General features: G+C 37.8%; 3 protein-coding genes across 4 annotated transcripts; 1 reads left to right on the top strand and 2 right to left on the bottom strand.

Annotated features, from left to right (window-relative positions):
* Positions 1-160: 160 nt before the first annotated feature.
* Positions 161-9730, bottom strand: nup54 (nucleoporin 54). 2 transcript variants are annotated; one of them, XM_077542223.1, is made up of 15 exons: positions 9612-9730; positions 8637-8744; positions 7846-7929; positions 7550-7720; positions 6959-7045; positions 6692-6850; positions 5237-5457; positions 4836-5023; positions 3439-3635; positions 3296-3350; positions 3139-3232; positions 2132-2239; positions 1937-2056; positions 650-760; positions 161-543 (listed from the first exon to the last, which is right to left on the bottom strand). In XM_077542223.1, the coding sequence occupies exons 1-15, from the start codon at positions 9655-9657 to the stop codon at positions 415-417; spliced, it is 1878 nt and encodes a 625-aa protein (XP_077398349.1). In that variant the 5' UTR covers positions 9658-9730; the 3' UTR covers positions 161-414. The 2 variants fall into 2 exon arrangements, with proteins under 2 accessions (XP_077398349.1, XP_077398351.1); XM_077542225.1 differs by lacking the exon at positions 7550-7720.
* Positions 9731-10561: 831 nt separating this feature from the next.
* On the bottom strand, positions 10562-12779 carry nxnl2 (nucleoredoxin like 2). Its single transcript, XM_077543119.1, has 2 exons — positions 11412-12779; positions 10562-11006 (listed from the first exon to the last, which is right to left on the bottom strand). Exons 1-2 carry the CDS (start codon positions 11711-11713, stop codon positions 10838-10840), a joined length of 471 nt encoding a protein of 156 aa, XP_077399245.1. The 5' UTR covers positions 11714-12779; the 3' UTR covers positions 10562-10837.
* Positions 12659-14269, top strand: gng10 (guanine nucleotide binding protein (G protein), gamma 10). The gene is made up of 2 exons (XM_077543120.1): positions 12659-12889; positions 13940-14269. Exons 1-2 carry the CDS (start codon positions 12809-12811, stop codon positions 14063-14065), a joined length of 207 nt encoding a protein of 68 aa, XP_077399246.1. The 5' UTR covers positions 12659-12808; the 3' UTR covers positions 14066-14269.
* Positions 14270-15880: the final 1611 nt, after the last annotated feature.

The following is a 15880-nucleotide window of genomic DNA, read 5'->3' as shown; positions in this document are numbered from 1 at the left end:
TTCATCTATCCCTATGTAATTGAATGCTATTATTTTGCTGATTGTTTTTCTTTTTTTGGTCCTGTAGTAACGCAATATTGTTGCATTCAAGTGCACCATGGGAAATCGGCAACCCTACTTCAACTCACACAGTCACAACTTTAAAAGATGATTTTTAAGGTTAAAGTTGAAATGAAATTTTAATAACATTCTAGCGGCAAATAAAAAGCAATACAAAGACGTATGTACAAATGTTTTCAAACTCTCATATCCAAAATCTGATTTAACGTTGAATGACAAAAAAATATTAGTTGGCGCCTGTAAACTTTCTCTTCTCTGTCCCGAAAGCACATACATAATAACAGTCAGCCATGGGTTCCGCAAACAAAACATTCCAACACTGTGCTCCAGATGTGTGTGCGTGTGCCAATCAGCTCAACTGAGGACGCCGCCTCGCACGTGCCCGCTGTCGCTCAGCCCGTGCTCGATGAGTTTGATGTCTTCCAAGTCATCTTTAATCACGCTGATCAGGTGACTCAAACCGTCTTGCTGCTGCTTTAGGTGCTAAAAGGTGAAGTTACACAAAAGCACTTTTTGTTAATAACCTTTAACACCACCCTCTTGGCCAGTCTTCAAATAGAGGTCTAAACTAGAAGTTTCAAACGTTTACCTGTCTGATTTCTCGGAGGAGGTCGGCGTCGACGTTGTAGCGCTCCTCCGATTGCACGGCCCCGAAGTGGTTCTGCATGCGGATCTGAGACATCAGCTCATTCAGGCGACCCTGGGGGAGGGAAACACATTGAAAACATGTCCAAACTTCAGAGTATACGACATTACATAATGCTAATCGACATTGCTAACCATTTAGCCTAGGCTAATTTCGTTGGCGTTTAATAATGCTTAGGCATAGAAGATAATACATAATTAGTAGGCATATCCACTCAATTCAGCTCATGTAGATGTACATATATATGTATGTGTGAACTAAATGGTGGTTAGTGTTTGTTTATGTTAAGTGGCAATCACTAACGCACTAATGCTAATCGCGATTGCTAACCGTTTAGCAGAGGCTAATTGTGTTGGTGCTTAATGCATATGTACAGATGACAATAAATAATGAATATATGAATCCACTCAATTCAACTCACGGTCAACCTTAGTGGATTAACAAAAAAAATACATTAAAAATAAGTAAATAATCCCTACTTAAAACTAAACTTAAAGTGTTGTGTGAAAAATGTGCGATGTTACAGCAAGCCTATAAGAGATCAAAAATAATTAAAATACAGCAAGACTGAATGTTCATCGTTTCATCTATTTAACACTTTTTATTGCATTTTAATCGATAATTATATTTTCATTTTGTATAGTATTTATTTACACCGACATAAAAAGTAGGGGTGTCAGGCGATTACATTTTTTTTAAAATCGGAACTAATCTCATGACTTCAATAGTGAACTCATGGTTAACTCATTTGCTCCCAAATACGTATTTATGTTTTTTTAAAATGTTTTTTTAAGCTATAGCATACAGAAGGCAGCCTCTCAACTGCAAAAAAAAACAGTTAAAGAAATGGTAGTTATTACACAAACGGCCAGCAGGTGGCAGCAGAGCAAAAGAGATCAACCAGGGCCGTGTTGAAAAAAAGCTCATTACTCACATTTCTAAATAGAGTTGTGAATAATTTCTAAATAACTTGTGAAATTTTGCACGTTTTTAAAATGACAAAATACAAATTGACCCCAATCTCCACAAATATATGCATTATTATTAAATTGATTACTGCAAAATTTGGAAGTGGACGTGTCTGCTGCGATACGACTGGAATTCCCCCAGTCCAGGCTTTCCAAGTAAGGGAGCGGTGATTAATTGCGCGTTAAAAAAAATTAACTCAAACTTAGCGCACTTATTTTGACACCCTTAATAAAAAGATGCAAGTACCCCCAAATCACTCACCTTGAACTGCGTGGGGGCGTTGAGTTCCGACTGAATGGTGTCAAGCTGCACCCTGAGGTGCTCCTCATCCACTTGAATGGCGTAGCCTCTTTTCCTCTGGATCTCCTGCTTGATCAGCACCTGCGAAGGAAGGAAGAACGGAGGGGAAATGAGGAAGGACGAGTTGACGGACGGGACGAGTGCATCAGAACGTACTTGCAGCACGCGGTGCGAGAGGTCCATCAGCTTCCTCTTGTATTGGGCGATCTTGGCCACGGTGGTGGCCTGGTTCTTCTGGAGCTCGTTGATGTCGTTGGAGACAATCTGGAAAGTCAACATGTTCGGCAGTGGGCCCAAGAATGACTTAGTGGACCAGGCGCTTATAGGTGTTTGAAAAAATGTATTTTATTTTATTTACAAAACGATAAATTATTCTCTTTTCTACACTGTAAAAAAAAAAATAAAAAAATAATCACTCAGAAATTCTAAGTAAATTTTACCAGTTTATTAAAAATAATAATTAATTAATTAATCTCTTTTCTACACTGAAAAAAAATCACTCAAAAATTATAACAAAATTTTACAAGAAAAATAAAAGTTGCTCAAGTGTTGACGAACGAACTCATGACGTTCAGCTTGGTAGATGGCTACTCTACCACCTGAGCGATGCCACTTCTTGCTGTTTGCCAGTTGCCACTATACTGGTGTGTCTAAAATGAGACCAAACACGGGTCTCTTGGAGGTACAAGGATTCCGCCTGACACCAACAATATGCTAACACACAGCAGGAGTGGCATGACTCAGATGGTAGAATGGCTGTCTCCCACCCTGAAGGTTGTGGGTTCGTTCCTCAACCCATGAGTAGCTTCTTTTTTTTTTTTATAAATAAACTGTACTCAAAAAACTTAGAATATCTGAGTAATTTTATTTTTACAGTGTAGAAAAGAGATGTATTAATTGTTTTTTTTTTAATAAACTGGTAAAATGTACTCAAAAATCTCCCTTGTAAAATGTACTTAGAATTTCTGAGTGAATTTTTTTACAGTGTAGAAAAGAGATTAATTTAATGTTTTGTAATTTTTTTAAATAATAATACATGAGAATAGGACCCTGAAACGCATGATAAATCGTAATATTGAGGTAAAAAAAAAACTGTCAATCAAGATTATTAAAAAAAGAAAAGAAAAAAAAAAGATTCACCCTAGTTAATGGTATTCACTTACGTCTACTCTGGTTTGGTGTTGTTTAGTCATTTGCTCCTGGATCTGAAGTCGCCGAAGCAGCTCTTTAAAGCCCACCATAGGCACTGGAATCAACCTAAGCACAAAAGAGGTGGCGGTTTATCACTGTAGGTTGCAAACAAACGGCGAAGTTACTCACTTCTCCGGGTCAGGGTTGTCCACTTTGGCCTGCTCCCAGATGATGGGGTCCACCCCTGACGTCAACAAATATCATCTTTGAATCATTGCAAAAAAACAAACAAAAAAAAACTGTTGAAAGCGGGCGGGCGTGCGCAAGCTCACCTGCCGGGGCGTTCTGGAGAAGCTGTTTGAGCTGCGCCGGCGAGAGCTCGGTGCGCGTGACGGACATGGCCACGGCCAGCTGCGCGAGCTGCATCTTGATGTTGGCCTGCTCCAGGTACGAGAAGAGCGTGGAGGCAGGAATGCGCTTGGATGTGCCGTTAAGGGAGCGCTCCACCACGTAAATGATCACTTCTGTCCTGAGAGCCGTATGGACACAATCAATCAACATATTCTTTGGGGAAAAGATTGATCAACAACTAATTGATTGTCAAATTAATAGCTAATTATTTTTCTGGCTGATTAATCGTTTAGAGATGTTTAATTTAAAATAGGCAAAATCTTTGAAATTTCAGCCACTCGAGAGTAATTTTTCTCTAGACTTATTGTTGAGTCAAAATAAAACATTTGCAAACATGTTTTCTAAAACAATGATCAACATTTTTGCCTATTTTCTGACATGTTATGGAACTAACCTGTGACCGAATCCTAATTTATGATCGAGCATTTTCTGCACTGTCAATTTGAAATTGGAATGGATATTAAAACTTTTATTAAAACTTAAAAAAAATATATACAGTTCATTAATTAAATTGAAAAATAAATCGCCGGATTAATCAATTATTAAAATAATGCAGCCCTGGTAGTCACTCCACTAAAGCTATTAACAAAATACAAAAAAAAAAATTGGAATAATGATTTGAAATGACATTATATTTTTAACATATTACTTAAACAGCAATATCATCATGGAATCAATCAATAAAATAAATAAATCATAAAATAAAAAATCATAAATTTTAAATGTAAATTAATTATAATTGTTTTATTAATTATTGCATTTTTTTACCAATATTATATTAAAATTGTAAAAAAAAATACTTTACGACCATTTTTATTCAGAAGATTCATTATTATTTTTTACATGAACCAAGAATAGCAAAAACATGCATATAATGTCCACTGAAATGTATTGGAGATTTTTTTTTTTACCAACCCAAAGAATTATAAAACCTTCAATTTATATTTTCCACAAAAAAACAGTGGGGAAATATTAATAAACTATTTTTTTTTGGGGGGGGGGGGTGAGTAAATATGCAAATCCACAGGTCCCAAACCATGAGTATGCAGAGGTTCACTGTACACAATCATTTCATTTTGAATTTAAGTATAAAAAATAAAACAATAATAATAATAATAATAATAATAATAAAAGGTTTACATGCAAACTAAGAATGATTCACTAGTCTTTTAAAGTTTGTGTTCAGCATCTTGTTAATTACACAAAAAAATCATGTAAAACATTCTAAAATATATATATAACTATTTAAAGTATATTTATATACAAGTACTGTATAAACACAAAAAAGTGTGTGCGTGTGTATACACGTGTGACGTACTGGTCGTTGGGCAGAGACTTGACGCCGTCCACGTTGACACTGAGCGTCTGGTTGCTTCCCAGAACCTTGTGCAGCGACTCCACCAGCAGCTGCTGCTGCACTCGCACGTCCGCCTCCTTCTTGTTGAGGACCAACACCACCAGGCCGTCCTCGTCCTTGCTGATCGGCACGCAGCTGTAGCCCACGGCCTGGCGGCCACAAGACGTGATAATCAACCAAATTTTTCCAATTCATAAATTTTCAGTAGAACCTTTTTTTTTGTCTTCAGAAACCACAAGATGTCGCCAAAAAAACAGCTAATACAGTCTCTCTATATCTCACTTCCTAAACCTGCTGCGGAAGTGATTCATCCTAACTTACTTTGTTATTGATTCATCTTATTCCCAACAAGCTAGGGTTACCTTGAACCTGCAGAAGGGGTTTTCCTGGTTGAAATCCACAGGGGGATTGTTGTTGCTGAAGTAGCCCTTGCCCGTGCCCCAGTAGGCCTGCAGCTGGTTCCATTTGGCAAGAATGGAGTCGCGCTCGTCGCCCAGCAAGGTGGGCGCCGACAAGGCCGTCACCTGCTGGTACAGCTGATTGGGCTGAGCTTGTTGCTGGGCGGGCTGGCCAAACAAGCTTCCTGGTTAAAAAACAAAAAAAAACAAAACATACATGACTATGTCTGGTAAAAGTCATACAAGTTTTAAAAAAAAGAAAAAGGTTTAAGTAAAACTATTCACTGTCTGCAAATAGCTACTCATTCGCCAATATGCGTTTAGCGAGATGCTATTTACATTTTGTGTGAAAAAAATTCAATTGCAGTTTTTGTTGTATTACAGTGAACGAAAATGAACTAAATAACAAATAATATAATAATACAAATAAAAATAAAAAATTAAATAAATAATAATTTAAAAAATAATAATTTGCAAACGGGACATCGCAAAATAAAACCCTTTCAATAATTTTTCCATCTTAAACGTGTTTAGATGAAACACCTAAAGTTTGAAGACAAATGGAAAAATTCTCTAGGAGGAGCTCGTTAAAAATGTGTTCTATAAAAGGTAAAAAAAAAAAGGCACTTAGTTACCAAATAAATTCAAAATGGCAGACTTCCTGTTAGGGTTAGCACATGGCTACAAATGACTTTTTTGTAGGTCTTTTTTTTTTTTTTTTTACATATCTAGGCAAAACGTACAACCAAATAAAAAGCTTTCAATATCTTTTCATTCTAAAACATCTTTAGATGAAACGCAATGTTTCAAGACGATCGGATAAATTATCTAGAAGTTTGCTTTTATGACTTTTATAAAAGGCTAAGAAACAAATTCCACGGTAAATCAAAATGGTGGACAGTTATTGAAGTGGACGTCAACTTTAAGCATTTCTTGACAATATGTTATATGTGACCTCGCTTATCTAAACATGACATCCTGATTAATATTACATTTGTGGAATAAGAGTTCGAAGCAAAATTCAGCCGTTTTTATCCATCTCAGGGGGCGGCCATTTTGCCACTTGCTGTCGACTTTAGATGACATCAATGTTGCTCAGGCTCAGGCAACGACCAATCACAGCTCACCTGTTTTCTGGAGCTGTGCTGTGATTGGTTGTTTTGCTGCTTAACTCATATTTCACTAACACAATATTAAACAAAATAATATATTTTGCCTAGTGGAGCTGCATAGAACATAGTATTGTCAAAAAATGTTTTTGGGTTGACTACCCTTTTAAGTTACGAGGTGCAAGTTTCAAACTCAACGTCGGCCTTCATGGAAATTTCACGTTCTTCCGTGCTTGTGGTTTGATGTTCTTTTTCCTTTTGTTGTCTATTGACTTCAAATGATTTAGCGTAACAGTTAGCCCTCACTCACCCTGGTGCTGCTGAGTGGGCTGGAGACTAAATCCACCAAAGCCACCCAGCCCGCTGGTTCCTAGTCCAGTTCCGAATCCGGTGGCGCCAGCAGCTGCTCCGGTACCAAGACCGGAAGTGAAACCAAAGCCTTTGTTTTGAGTGCTGCCAAACAGGCCTCCTAAGATAAGTTGGTCACAGTAAGGAGACAAATTTTCTCTAGTAGACTTGAAGCAAAAAGAAAGATATCAAAAGGAGACTTTTTTTTTTTTAGGAGGCGTCAACTTACCTGTGGTGCTAGAAGAGGGAGCAAAACTAAATGTGGAACCCGGCGCGGCAGCAGCTGTCGTCGTCGTGCCAAAGCCACCAAATGCGCCTGAGAGCCAAATTGAAAAAAAAAAAAAAATCACAACAAATAACTCATGTTAATTATTACGACGATGTGGATATGTAACAAGCAAAGAAAATAATAATAGAAATAAAAATAAATAATAAATGGTGATTTTGGATAATCAATTTAAAAAAAAAAAAGCAATTATTGTAGCGGTTGGTGTATTAAAGTAGATGAATGCATTGACACATTATAAGCGACCGTCACAAAGAGAATTCAAGATTACTTCTCACACTTACCATACACTAAGGACTGAATAACTACATTTTTTTTTTTGTAATTAAATATAGTCATCTGTAAATTGTACACTTGGAAGACAAGATGCCAATGAGCGTTCAGTAGTGACTGTGAGCAGTAATCCTGAATGAACCCCTCGTGCGTCAACGGACGACGTCACATGACATGAAGAAGCACGGCACCACACAGACGTGACACATGGATGTTTTGTGTACTCTACACGACTCCAATCAATCACAAGGTTTCATCTACCTGTGCTAGTCAGGCTATTGCCAAAATTGAAAACAGTGCCAGCGGTGGACGCTGTGCCAAAGCAGCCCGCGTTAAAGCCCACAGCTGTTGCCGCCGGGTTGGCATTTAAGCCGAAACCCCCAAAACTAAACCCACCAGCCGGGGTGCCTCCGGTTCCCAGCCCCCCAAATCCTACGGGCCAGCAAAGGCGGGCAGCGAGAGGGAGAGAACGACACAGTTGGGAGTTAAAATGATAAACGTTAATACAATGGGAAAATCATGGAAGGTAACGGACTAAGACGGGTGTAGCGACGTACCCGTGCTGGTGGAGCCAAATGGAAATCCTGTTGCTGGTGCGGCAGCGGTGGTTGTCGCCGTGCCAAAACTCGGAGCTGTGAGACCTGGGACCACAAGTGCACTCAGATCACACGACTAAGACAGCTTGCCGGCTAATAACCCATAAAAATGAGTTTATGCCAATTAAGTTTTAATTTGACAAATATTAAAAAAGTCATCATTTTAGCAAAATAGTACTTTGACAAGAATAGTTTTCCAACGATAAAGTGCAATTCTACATCAACAGTGCAAATTTTAAGACAATAAAAAAGTTGTTAAAAAGGTGTTAATTTAATGTCAATAGAGTGTAACTTTAATGTAGTAATTTATATAAATCGCAAATTCTGTTAGTAGTAATTTTACCACATTAACTCATTCACTGCCATTAACGGCTATAGACGTCAAAAATTCATTTGAACTATTTTTAGTTTAACATTTTTTCCCACTTTTGTTAACAAAAGTATAAAAACCTAGATTTTTTTTTGTAATTGTAATTTTAAGACAATAAATTTTAATTTTACATCAATTAAGTCTTACATGTCATTAATTTTTTTACTCAAATTTTACAATTTTATGTCAAAAACAAAATTTTATGAAAATAAACACATAAACAGCCCATAAAATTTGTGTGGAAAATGTTGATATTTTGTCAAAAAAAAAGGAAAGAAGACCTTTCTCTCTTTTTTTGCAATGTTATTTTTCATTATGATATTAAAATTTTACTCAAAACTTTGCACATAGGTGTTCACGAGAAGTAGAGGAGAAGGCTTACTGCCGAATCCAGAGGCGGCTGTGGTGGTGGTCGCGGGGCTGCCAAAGCCAAACGCCGTTGATGCGGTGGTCTTTGCGCCAAACGAACCAAATGTAAATCCAGTTGTGCCTTCACAAAAGACAGAAAAGTCAAGTTACATCAAGAGTTTGGCCATTCTACAACGGAACACATGAGGCATATCCCTCATGCTATTAGCGATCACAGTAACGTACTAAACGCGTGTATTTGCTGTCCTAAGAGGGCTGTGTTAAAAAACACCAACACTGGTTATGTTCAGAATTATTCAAACATCACTTACATCCTCATCTTTATTTATGAACTCTTGCATATGGGATTTTGGGGTAACCTACCCTTCAATTTTTGCTGGAAAACTCGCCTGTGCTCTGTTTTTGTGCTTTTGTGATTACTTGTGAAATATTGGTGTTGTTATTGATAGATTTCGTCCAGGTCTTTTTATTTTATTTTTAAACTGGTCCTTGAATGCACCTCCTACTGAACTCATCGTGTCCTGGAATTTATTCGTTTATTATTATTTTTATTATTATTATTATTTTATTACAATTGCATGACATGCAGACAATCAAAGGCATCCTATAATTTATGACGAAAGGTGAATTGCTGCGTTACGTTTAAATAATGCGACAACAATGACGTAATTACTGCGCGTCCAAGTACTGAGCGAAGATTATTTTTCCATTTTATTTATTTAGTTAACGATATACACTATTGTCCACTGCATAAAAATAGTGATTAGTGAGTAAAGAATGAGCAAATCATTTTAAAGACAGCCTGTGACTTCACTTGATGTTTTTCCATTAGCCGGCGAAATGCATCTTCTTGTCACGAGGGTAAACCCTGCGTTAGCGTTCACCTACGACAAATCAAGGCTTAAAAATACGGGCGGGGCACCGCCAAACTCAACAACTAATACTTATAGTAACTATCGTACAGACTGTGCAAATAAAATGCACTTACTTGCTGCAGGATTTGAAGCTGCAGCGCCGCCAAAATTGAACGCCATGTTGACTTTTTGTCACCGGGTTCTTCTTCTCTTCCTTTGTGTTGTTGTGCTGCTTCTCAGCCGTATTAGCGCCACCTGTCGACTGAACCTGGCACGACTAAAGTAAAGTGCTTTGACGCTTTCACAAAAGATTATTTTAAGTCATCACCAGTTTTTTTTGTTTTGTTCTGAGCTGAAACATGTCATTTCCAAAATATTCGACGTCACTGGGTGGTCATATACATAAACGCACTACAAGCAATGACGTCATAGTATCATCAGCCAGTGACAAAAAATAGAAATGCGAGTGGTGATTAAGAGACAATTAGATCGAACTTAAACAAGAAAAAAAAAGTATTAAAATATAGCATATTGGTTTGGAAATATAATCCACATACTGCAGTAAAAAAAATTCTATAATGAACTATAATTTTAAATGTTTAAATCTATATAATGTAACAACACACAAATCATAACATTATGTAAACATGTCAGGTTTCACATGAATCGTACTGCCACTTACTCTACTTCGGAAAACAAAAGTAAATAAATACGTGTGCTTCATTAGTGATGAATGTGACTTTACTGATGTTGTGTGTAATGAATCATTACACACAACATCAGTGCAGTCACTTGCAGGAAGCCATTTTAAAAGGTCCTCAGTAGACATGCTGCATTTAAAATAAATCCAGAGACTGCCAAGGAGAGTATGACCTGACATGTCATACCTGTTGGATGCTCAGAGTGACAACAGAAATGTCAGTGCACACAAACACACACTGGAGGCAATCAATGAGCCTGCATGCTGGAAAATACACTCGTGTGCGTGTGTGAGCGTCTGTTAATGAGACTATGGGGAATTTATTGTTTTTGTGTCAGACATCACTCCAGGCTCTTTCAACACAACAACAAACAGACAAGGCCATTAGAATATTATTTTTATTAACACATAAAAACACTATAAAAAGTAGACAGGACACTTGATGCGTAATTACATATCAAATATGACATGTAGCGCAAAAAAATATGCCTGAGCATCCTCTCAAAATGCATAGGATTAAACAACTAAACAATCTTTTCCATACTTTTGGAGTTTTTATGCCAATAAGCAGGCTTGTGAAAAATATGTCAATGCTCAGTTTGTCAGAGAAAAACGTGTAAAATATGTGCAATGGCTCAGCAAATGTTGTGAAACGCCGTTCTAGCCTTTAAAGTTCTGGAAGATCTCAGCTGCATCCAGCCAGGTCCGGAAGCAGGCCAGGCCCCGGTCTCGGATCTGCTTGCGGCCTTTGTCCGTGATCACGTCGCCGTTCTCCTTCACGATCACCAGCTTGGGCACGGCCGTGATGTTGTAACGCTTTTTCAACTCGCTGGAACAACATTGGATCAGTCAGATTCTTATGAATTTGCTTTTTTTGTTGTTGCATTTGTGTGATGATTAATGATATATAAGGATATTTTTTAATTTAATTTATTAAAACCTTATACAACCATCCTGGGCACTACTGACACAACTACAATCAGTATTAACTATAATTTGGGGATACATAAACAATGTGTAAACAAAGGCTGCACAAGAGGGATTTGCAGTCAGCTCTTGAGTTTAGGATTAAGAAAGAGAGGGTGACCTCGGTAAGACTTTTAGCAGACATTAAAACCCAATTAAAAAGGCAAATGAAAAACTAACTTCGAAATGAGCATCTACAAGTACTCTTGGGTTATGTTTTTTTTTTTTTTTTTTTTTTTTTTTTTTTAATGTATATGTTTATACTGACTGCTTGTAATCGTCCGTCCAGGGCAGTGCCAGCCAGTCGCCGTGCATGTCGTGGTAGTACTCCACCATGTCGTCGGTGCACTTGTCCGACGACACGAAGACGACCTCGAACTGCGCGGGGGGCTCGCCCTCCTCCACCAGCTCCGTGTAGAAGTCGCACAACACGGGCGTGAAGTCGCGGCACGGCGGACACCATCCGGCCGAGAAGTAGATGCCCACCACCTTGTTCCTCAGCGCCTCCTCGGGCTCCACGAAGACTCCGTCTTTGTTGAGAAGAGTGCGGCCGGCGAACACTTCCACCATGGTTGCCTTTCAAACTCGGATCTTTTCCTTTTCTTTTATGTACTTTTAAATATTGCTCTTTGAGGAAGGAGCTTCAGCGTCATGTTTATCTCCTTAGTCAGCTAACCTCCCCTTAATCGCCAGTTGCCCAATGAGAGCTTGATAAAAATGGTGACGTCATCACGTTGCAACGTGGTTTTCAGTACGATGATGCATTCAAAAGCAGTTTAGCTTTCGTTGACATTCTCAAAATGTATTATTTGGGAAACTTGCAAGTTTATTTTTTTAAATTGTTATTAGATCTACGTAATCTTTATCAGATTTCAATTAAAAATATATATTTGAAAAAATATTCGTTTTTTTTTTTTAGAACGTAGTTTTTGCAATGCTTTATATATCCATCCATCCATTTTCTTAACCGCTTTTTCCTCACAAGGGTCACGGGGGGCGCTGGAGCCTATCCCTGCTGGCTTCGGGCAGTAGGCGGGGTACACCCTGAAATGGTTGCCAGCCAATCGCAGGGCACACAGAGACGAACACCCATACTCACGATCACATGCTTTATATAGTTCTTCGTAATTTCTTAAAATACCAGTGTGTGTTGATATATATTTTTTTTAAGTTTTTTAACGATCTGTAGGTCTTTGAAGCCACAACAGTACAGTTTACAATACTGTAGCGGTAATACAATAGTAAAACAATGCTGTATTTCCATTCAAAGCAATTTGTGCAGTAAAACCATTTATCCGCTAGATGGGAGAAATGTATTCTTTCCAGATTCCTGCTTGAATAGTAGTTTGTTTTTTTAGTCAGGCTGGATATAACAAAATTTAAACTCAAAATCCAAATGAAAGCAAAACACTTTCCTGCATATGTGCAAAATAAAAGCACAATTCTCTTTCAACATTCTTGTGTCCCCCCCAACACACACACATACACACTTCCCTTGGAGCCAAATGTACTGGGAGGTCACTTGGAAAGAACCGAGGGGGTCAGCTCTTCCTTCCTTAGCCTGCCAGTCGTTTTCTTACCATTTGAGGAGTGTAGTGCTGTGACGAAAGACTTGCAAGACCTTTTCACCAGGAGCGGTTTGCTCTTCTGAAGCATTTCAACAACATGACCTCCAATTCCAGTTTATCCAGTATGCGGCGGATGGTGGAGCAGCTGAAGCTGGAGGCCAGCGTGGAGAGGATCAAGGTAAGGGAATTAAAATATTTAAATAAAATTGTAAGAAGTGGGACATTTATAAGTCATGGTACCACTTATTAAAAACGCCACAGTCCAGTTCAGTTTGTTTTCAGGTCACTGGGAAGACACAGTAGCTTGAGAACAATTAAACGTTTTTATATAGAATCTAAATATAATGTTTGACACATACTGTATATCACAACTATAATAAAATGCTAGCTAACTAACAGACACAATTGCTTGGGCTCTTTGTTTGTTACTAGGCAGAATTCACAATTGCTATCCAATTAAAAAAATGTACTGTATCTCCAAATATTTTCAAACTTTGATTCAATATACACACACACACACACAAATTCATACAAAAAATAGGTACATGTAAAAAAATTAACGCCAAATTTTCTTGTAGTTTGAGCCTGCTATGAGTCTTCTGAATTTCACCTAGCTAGCTAGCTAAGATTTTAGTATAGTTACAGTAATTGCTATAATCAAAAGAAGCGCTTAAGTTTATATATATACAAAACGTAGAGAAAATGTAATTTGGTTGAATTTTCCATAAATAATCAACATATAACTTTGTAATTGTAATAAAATGTTAGCTAGCAAGCAGAAACAGCCGTGTAGGTCAATAAATTTGCTCGGATTGCCCTGTTGTTAGGCAGAATTAATTGGGCTGAGTTGAGCCCAATTGACCTAGAAAAAACATTTGACCCCCCCCCCCCCAAAAAAAAACCCTACAACAACAAACAAAATTCTCCTATAGGCTACGTACGTTTTATTAATTTTTTCAAGCCAAACTTTTCATAACAACAAGCAAATAATCCAAACACTTCTGTTGCTTAGTTAGGAAAACATTGTTTAAAAATAAAGTTTTAATAAATTTACCTGTGCACATGGAAGAAGCAAAGCTGTATTATAAAGATTTAAAAAAAAAGAAGATTTTCATCTATTGTAAATAAAGGGTGTTCACTCTTTAGTCAAAAAGCAGACTAAACCTGTATGAGCAGAATATACTGTACACTATACATACATCTAAAAATAATGTAATGATGAATGCAGGTGTCGCAGGCAGCTTCGGAGCTGCAGCAGTTTTGTCTGCAGAACGCAGGCAGGGACGCTCTGTTGGCGGGGGTCCCGGCAGGAAGCAACCCCTTCCGGGAGCCACGATCCTGCACGGTGGTGTGATGTCCGCTGCGAGAAGAACATCATCCGCTCGTAAGGAACGTCCTGCTGCATCGAAAGCATTACGGTTGTAATGTTGAAATCTTGACAATAAACAAAAACAAACAAACAAATGAAAGGAACACACAAAAGAACTGAAACATTCCAAGGTTGTACCTGTATACTGTTTTTTTTATATAAAATAATTAAAACAGTACATAAATATTGCGTGAGTGATATTTTTCGACTGAAAATGTGTCATAGAATATACCCTAATAAATTATTCTGATAATGGTTATGCAAGCAAGAGTTTTTCCACGTGGATTATATGTTGTTGCTAGGCAGAATTCATCTTCCAATTTGCCTTACAGGCCTGTGAATTGTTATTTTCCTAAACAGATCCCCTCAGCCCCCCTCATCCTTTCTGAGCTAAAACAAAATGTAATTTTAAAATACATGCTTTTCATTGGACTGCAATGAATGTCGATTGCGGATGTAGATGACCAGGTCCTTGGAATTCTGCCTAGCAACAAGTACCCCAAATTCCTGTGACAAATTAATTAAATCTAACACAAATTCTGAGTTTTTCAATTGGGTTATTTGCTTGCTGCTTAACTATTGGGTGTCTGAATTGAGTTTTGACTCAGGCAGTGTTGAGAAATGTATGTCCAAATTGTATTGTTATTGTTCCCTTGTTGTTGGGCAGAATTGGGGCTCAAGAAAAACTGCCCTAAAGGCCTACGACAAATTTGGCTTTTTTTTTTGCTGTAAAAGAAAAGCATGTATCAACAATTTTTTTGCCCTATCGAGTCTTCACTTGTTGCTAGGCAGAATTCACGGAGCTCAAGTACATTAAAGGCTTGTGACAAATATGGCATGAGATACAAGTTTTTATTGTCTTAATCAAACAAAAAATATTTTACGAGTTAGACACCGCCTGAATCAGGTATCACTGAAACTCTGCTGAGTATGTTTATTTTGACGACGTTGCTTGGATGCAGGCCCTAAATAAGCGGTCTGAATCTCACAGAATCATCGTTTCCTGATGCTCGGGCTAAGTCCGGCCAGCAGCCAGACAGCGAGAGTGAGAGAGGAAACTGGCTTTTCCTGTTCAAAGTTCCAGACGCTCACAGAACATTTCACTCCATCTCAAACCCTGTTTCCATCCAATTAGCAAACGGGAGCAAAGTTATGGAAGTTAATGCTTTTATTCCCCACTTTCAATGTTAATTTTGTTTTCCATTATAAATTTGTATTTGTGTATCGAGAAGCTGCTTTAAAACAAACAAAGGGGATAAAGTTTTAAATATTTTATTTTCGTATTCTTTGTTTTATTTCGCTTTGCCTCCTTAGTTTTTCTACCTCTACATTTACAGCTCAGAGCTACATTAATCATTTGAAAAAACAATATATAAAAATAACCTATAGTGTTGCTGCTACCATTCATAGCAAAATCTAAAATCAGAAAAAGTATTTCAGTAACAACAGAGACGAAATGCTGCCATCTGCTGGTCACAAAGCACATAATCATTCATTTGACCCATTTTAAGCACGTCTGCCATCTATTGGTGAAGCGTGATATCACAACTTCAAACTACACTTGATGCATATTTGCAGTTTGGCACCCGCACATGAGCCCCCCCCCCCCCCCTTTTTTTTTTTTTTAAAATAATTAAATATTTTGCCTTTTTTTTTCCAGGACTAAAACCTCACATGTACTTTTTTTTTTACAGTGCTCACGTTACATGCAAACAAGCTGTTCTTGTTACATTGCTAGCATTACTTATTCATTATCTTTTTGACTTTTGTTGCAAACCGGACATAAGCAATACGGCCAAG

The sequence above is a fragment of the Vanacampus margaritifer genome, chromosome 14 (genome assembly GCF_051991255.1).
Source record: "Vanacampus margaritifer isolate UIUO_Vmar chromosome 14, RoL_Vmar_1.0, whole genome shotgun sequence".
Classification (NCBI taxonomy): Eukaryota; Metazoa; Chordata; class Actinopteri; order Syngnathiformes; family Syngnathidae; genus Vanacampus; species Vanacampus margaritifer.
Note: the sequence above shows the minus strand (reverse complement) of the source record. Positions and strands in the feature narration are given on the sequence as shown.

Bases quoted from the DNA above. Each gene is read 5' to 3' on its own strand.
- nup54 (XM_077542223.1), bottom strand. From the start codon at position 9,657: ATGGCGTTCAATTTTGGCGGCGCTGCAGCTTCAAATCCTGCAGCAA. The intron at 8,745-9,611 runs GTAAGTGCATTT...TCTTTTGTGAAG, and splicing joins AGCTTCAAATCCTGCAGCAA to GCACAACTGGATTTACATTT. The intron at 3,351-3,438 runs GTGAGCTTGCGC...TGTTGACGTCAG, and splicing joins TCTCCAGAACGCCCCGGCAG to GGGTGGACCCCATCATCTGG.
- nxnl2 (XM_077543119.1), bottom strand. From the start codon at position 11,713: ATGGTGGAAGTGTTCGCCGGCCGCACTCTTCTCAACAAAGACGGAGTC. The intron at 11,007-11,411 runs GTCAGTATAAAC...ATGTTGTTCCAG, and splicing joins TGGACGGACGATTACAAGCA to CGAGTTGAAAAAGCGTTACA.
- gng10 (XM_077543120.1), top strand. From the start codon at position 12,809: ATGACCTCCAATTCCAGTTTATCCAGTATGCGGCGGATGGTGGAGCAG. The intron at 12,890-13,939 runs GTAAGGGAATTA...TGATGAATGCAG, and splicing joins CCAGCGTGGAGAGGATCAAG to GTGTCGCAGGCAGCTTCGGA.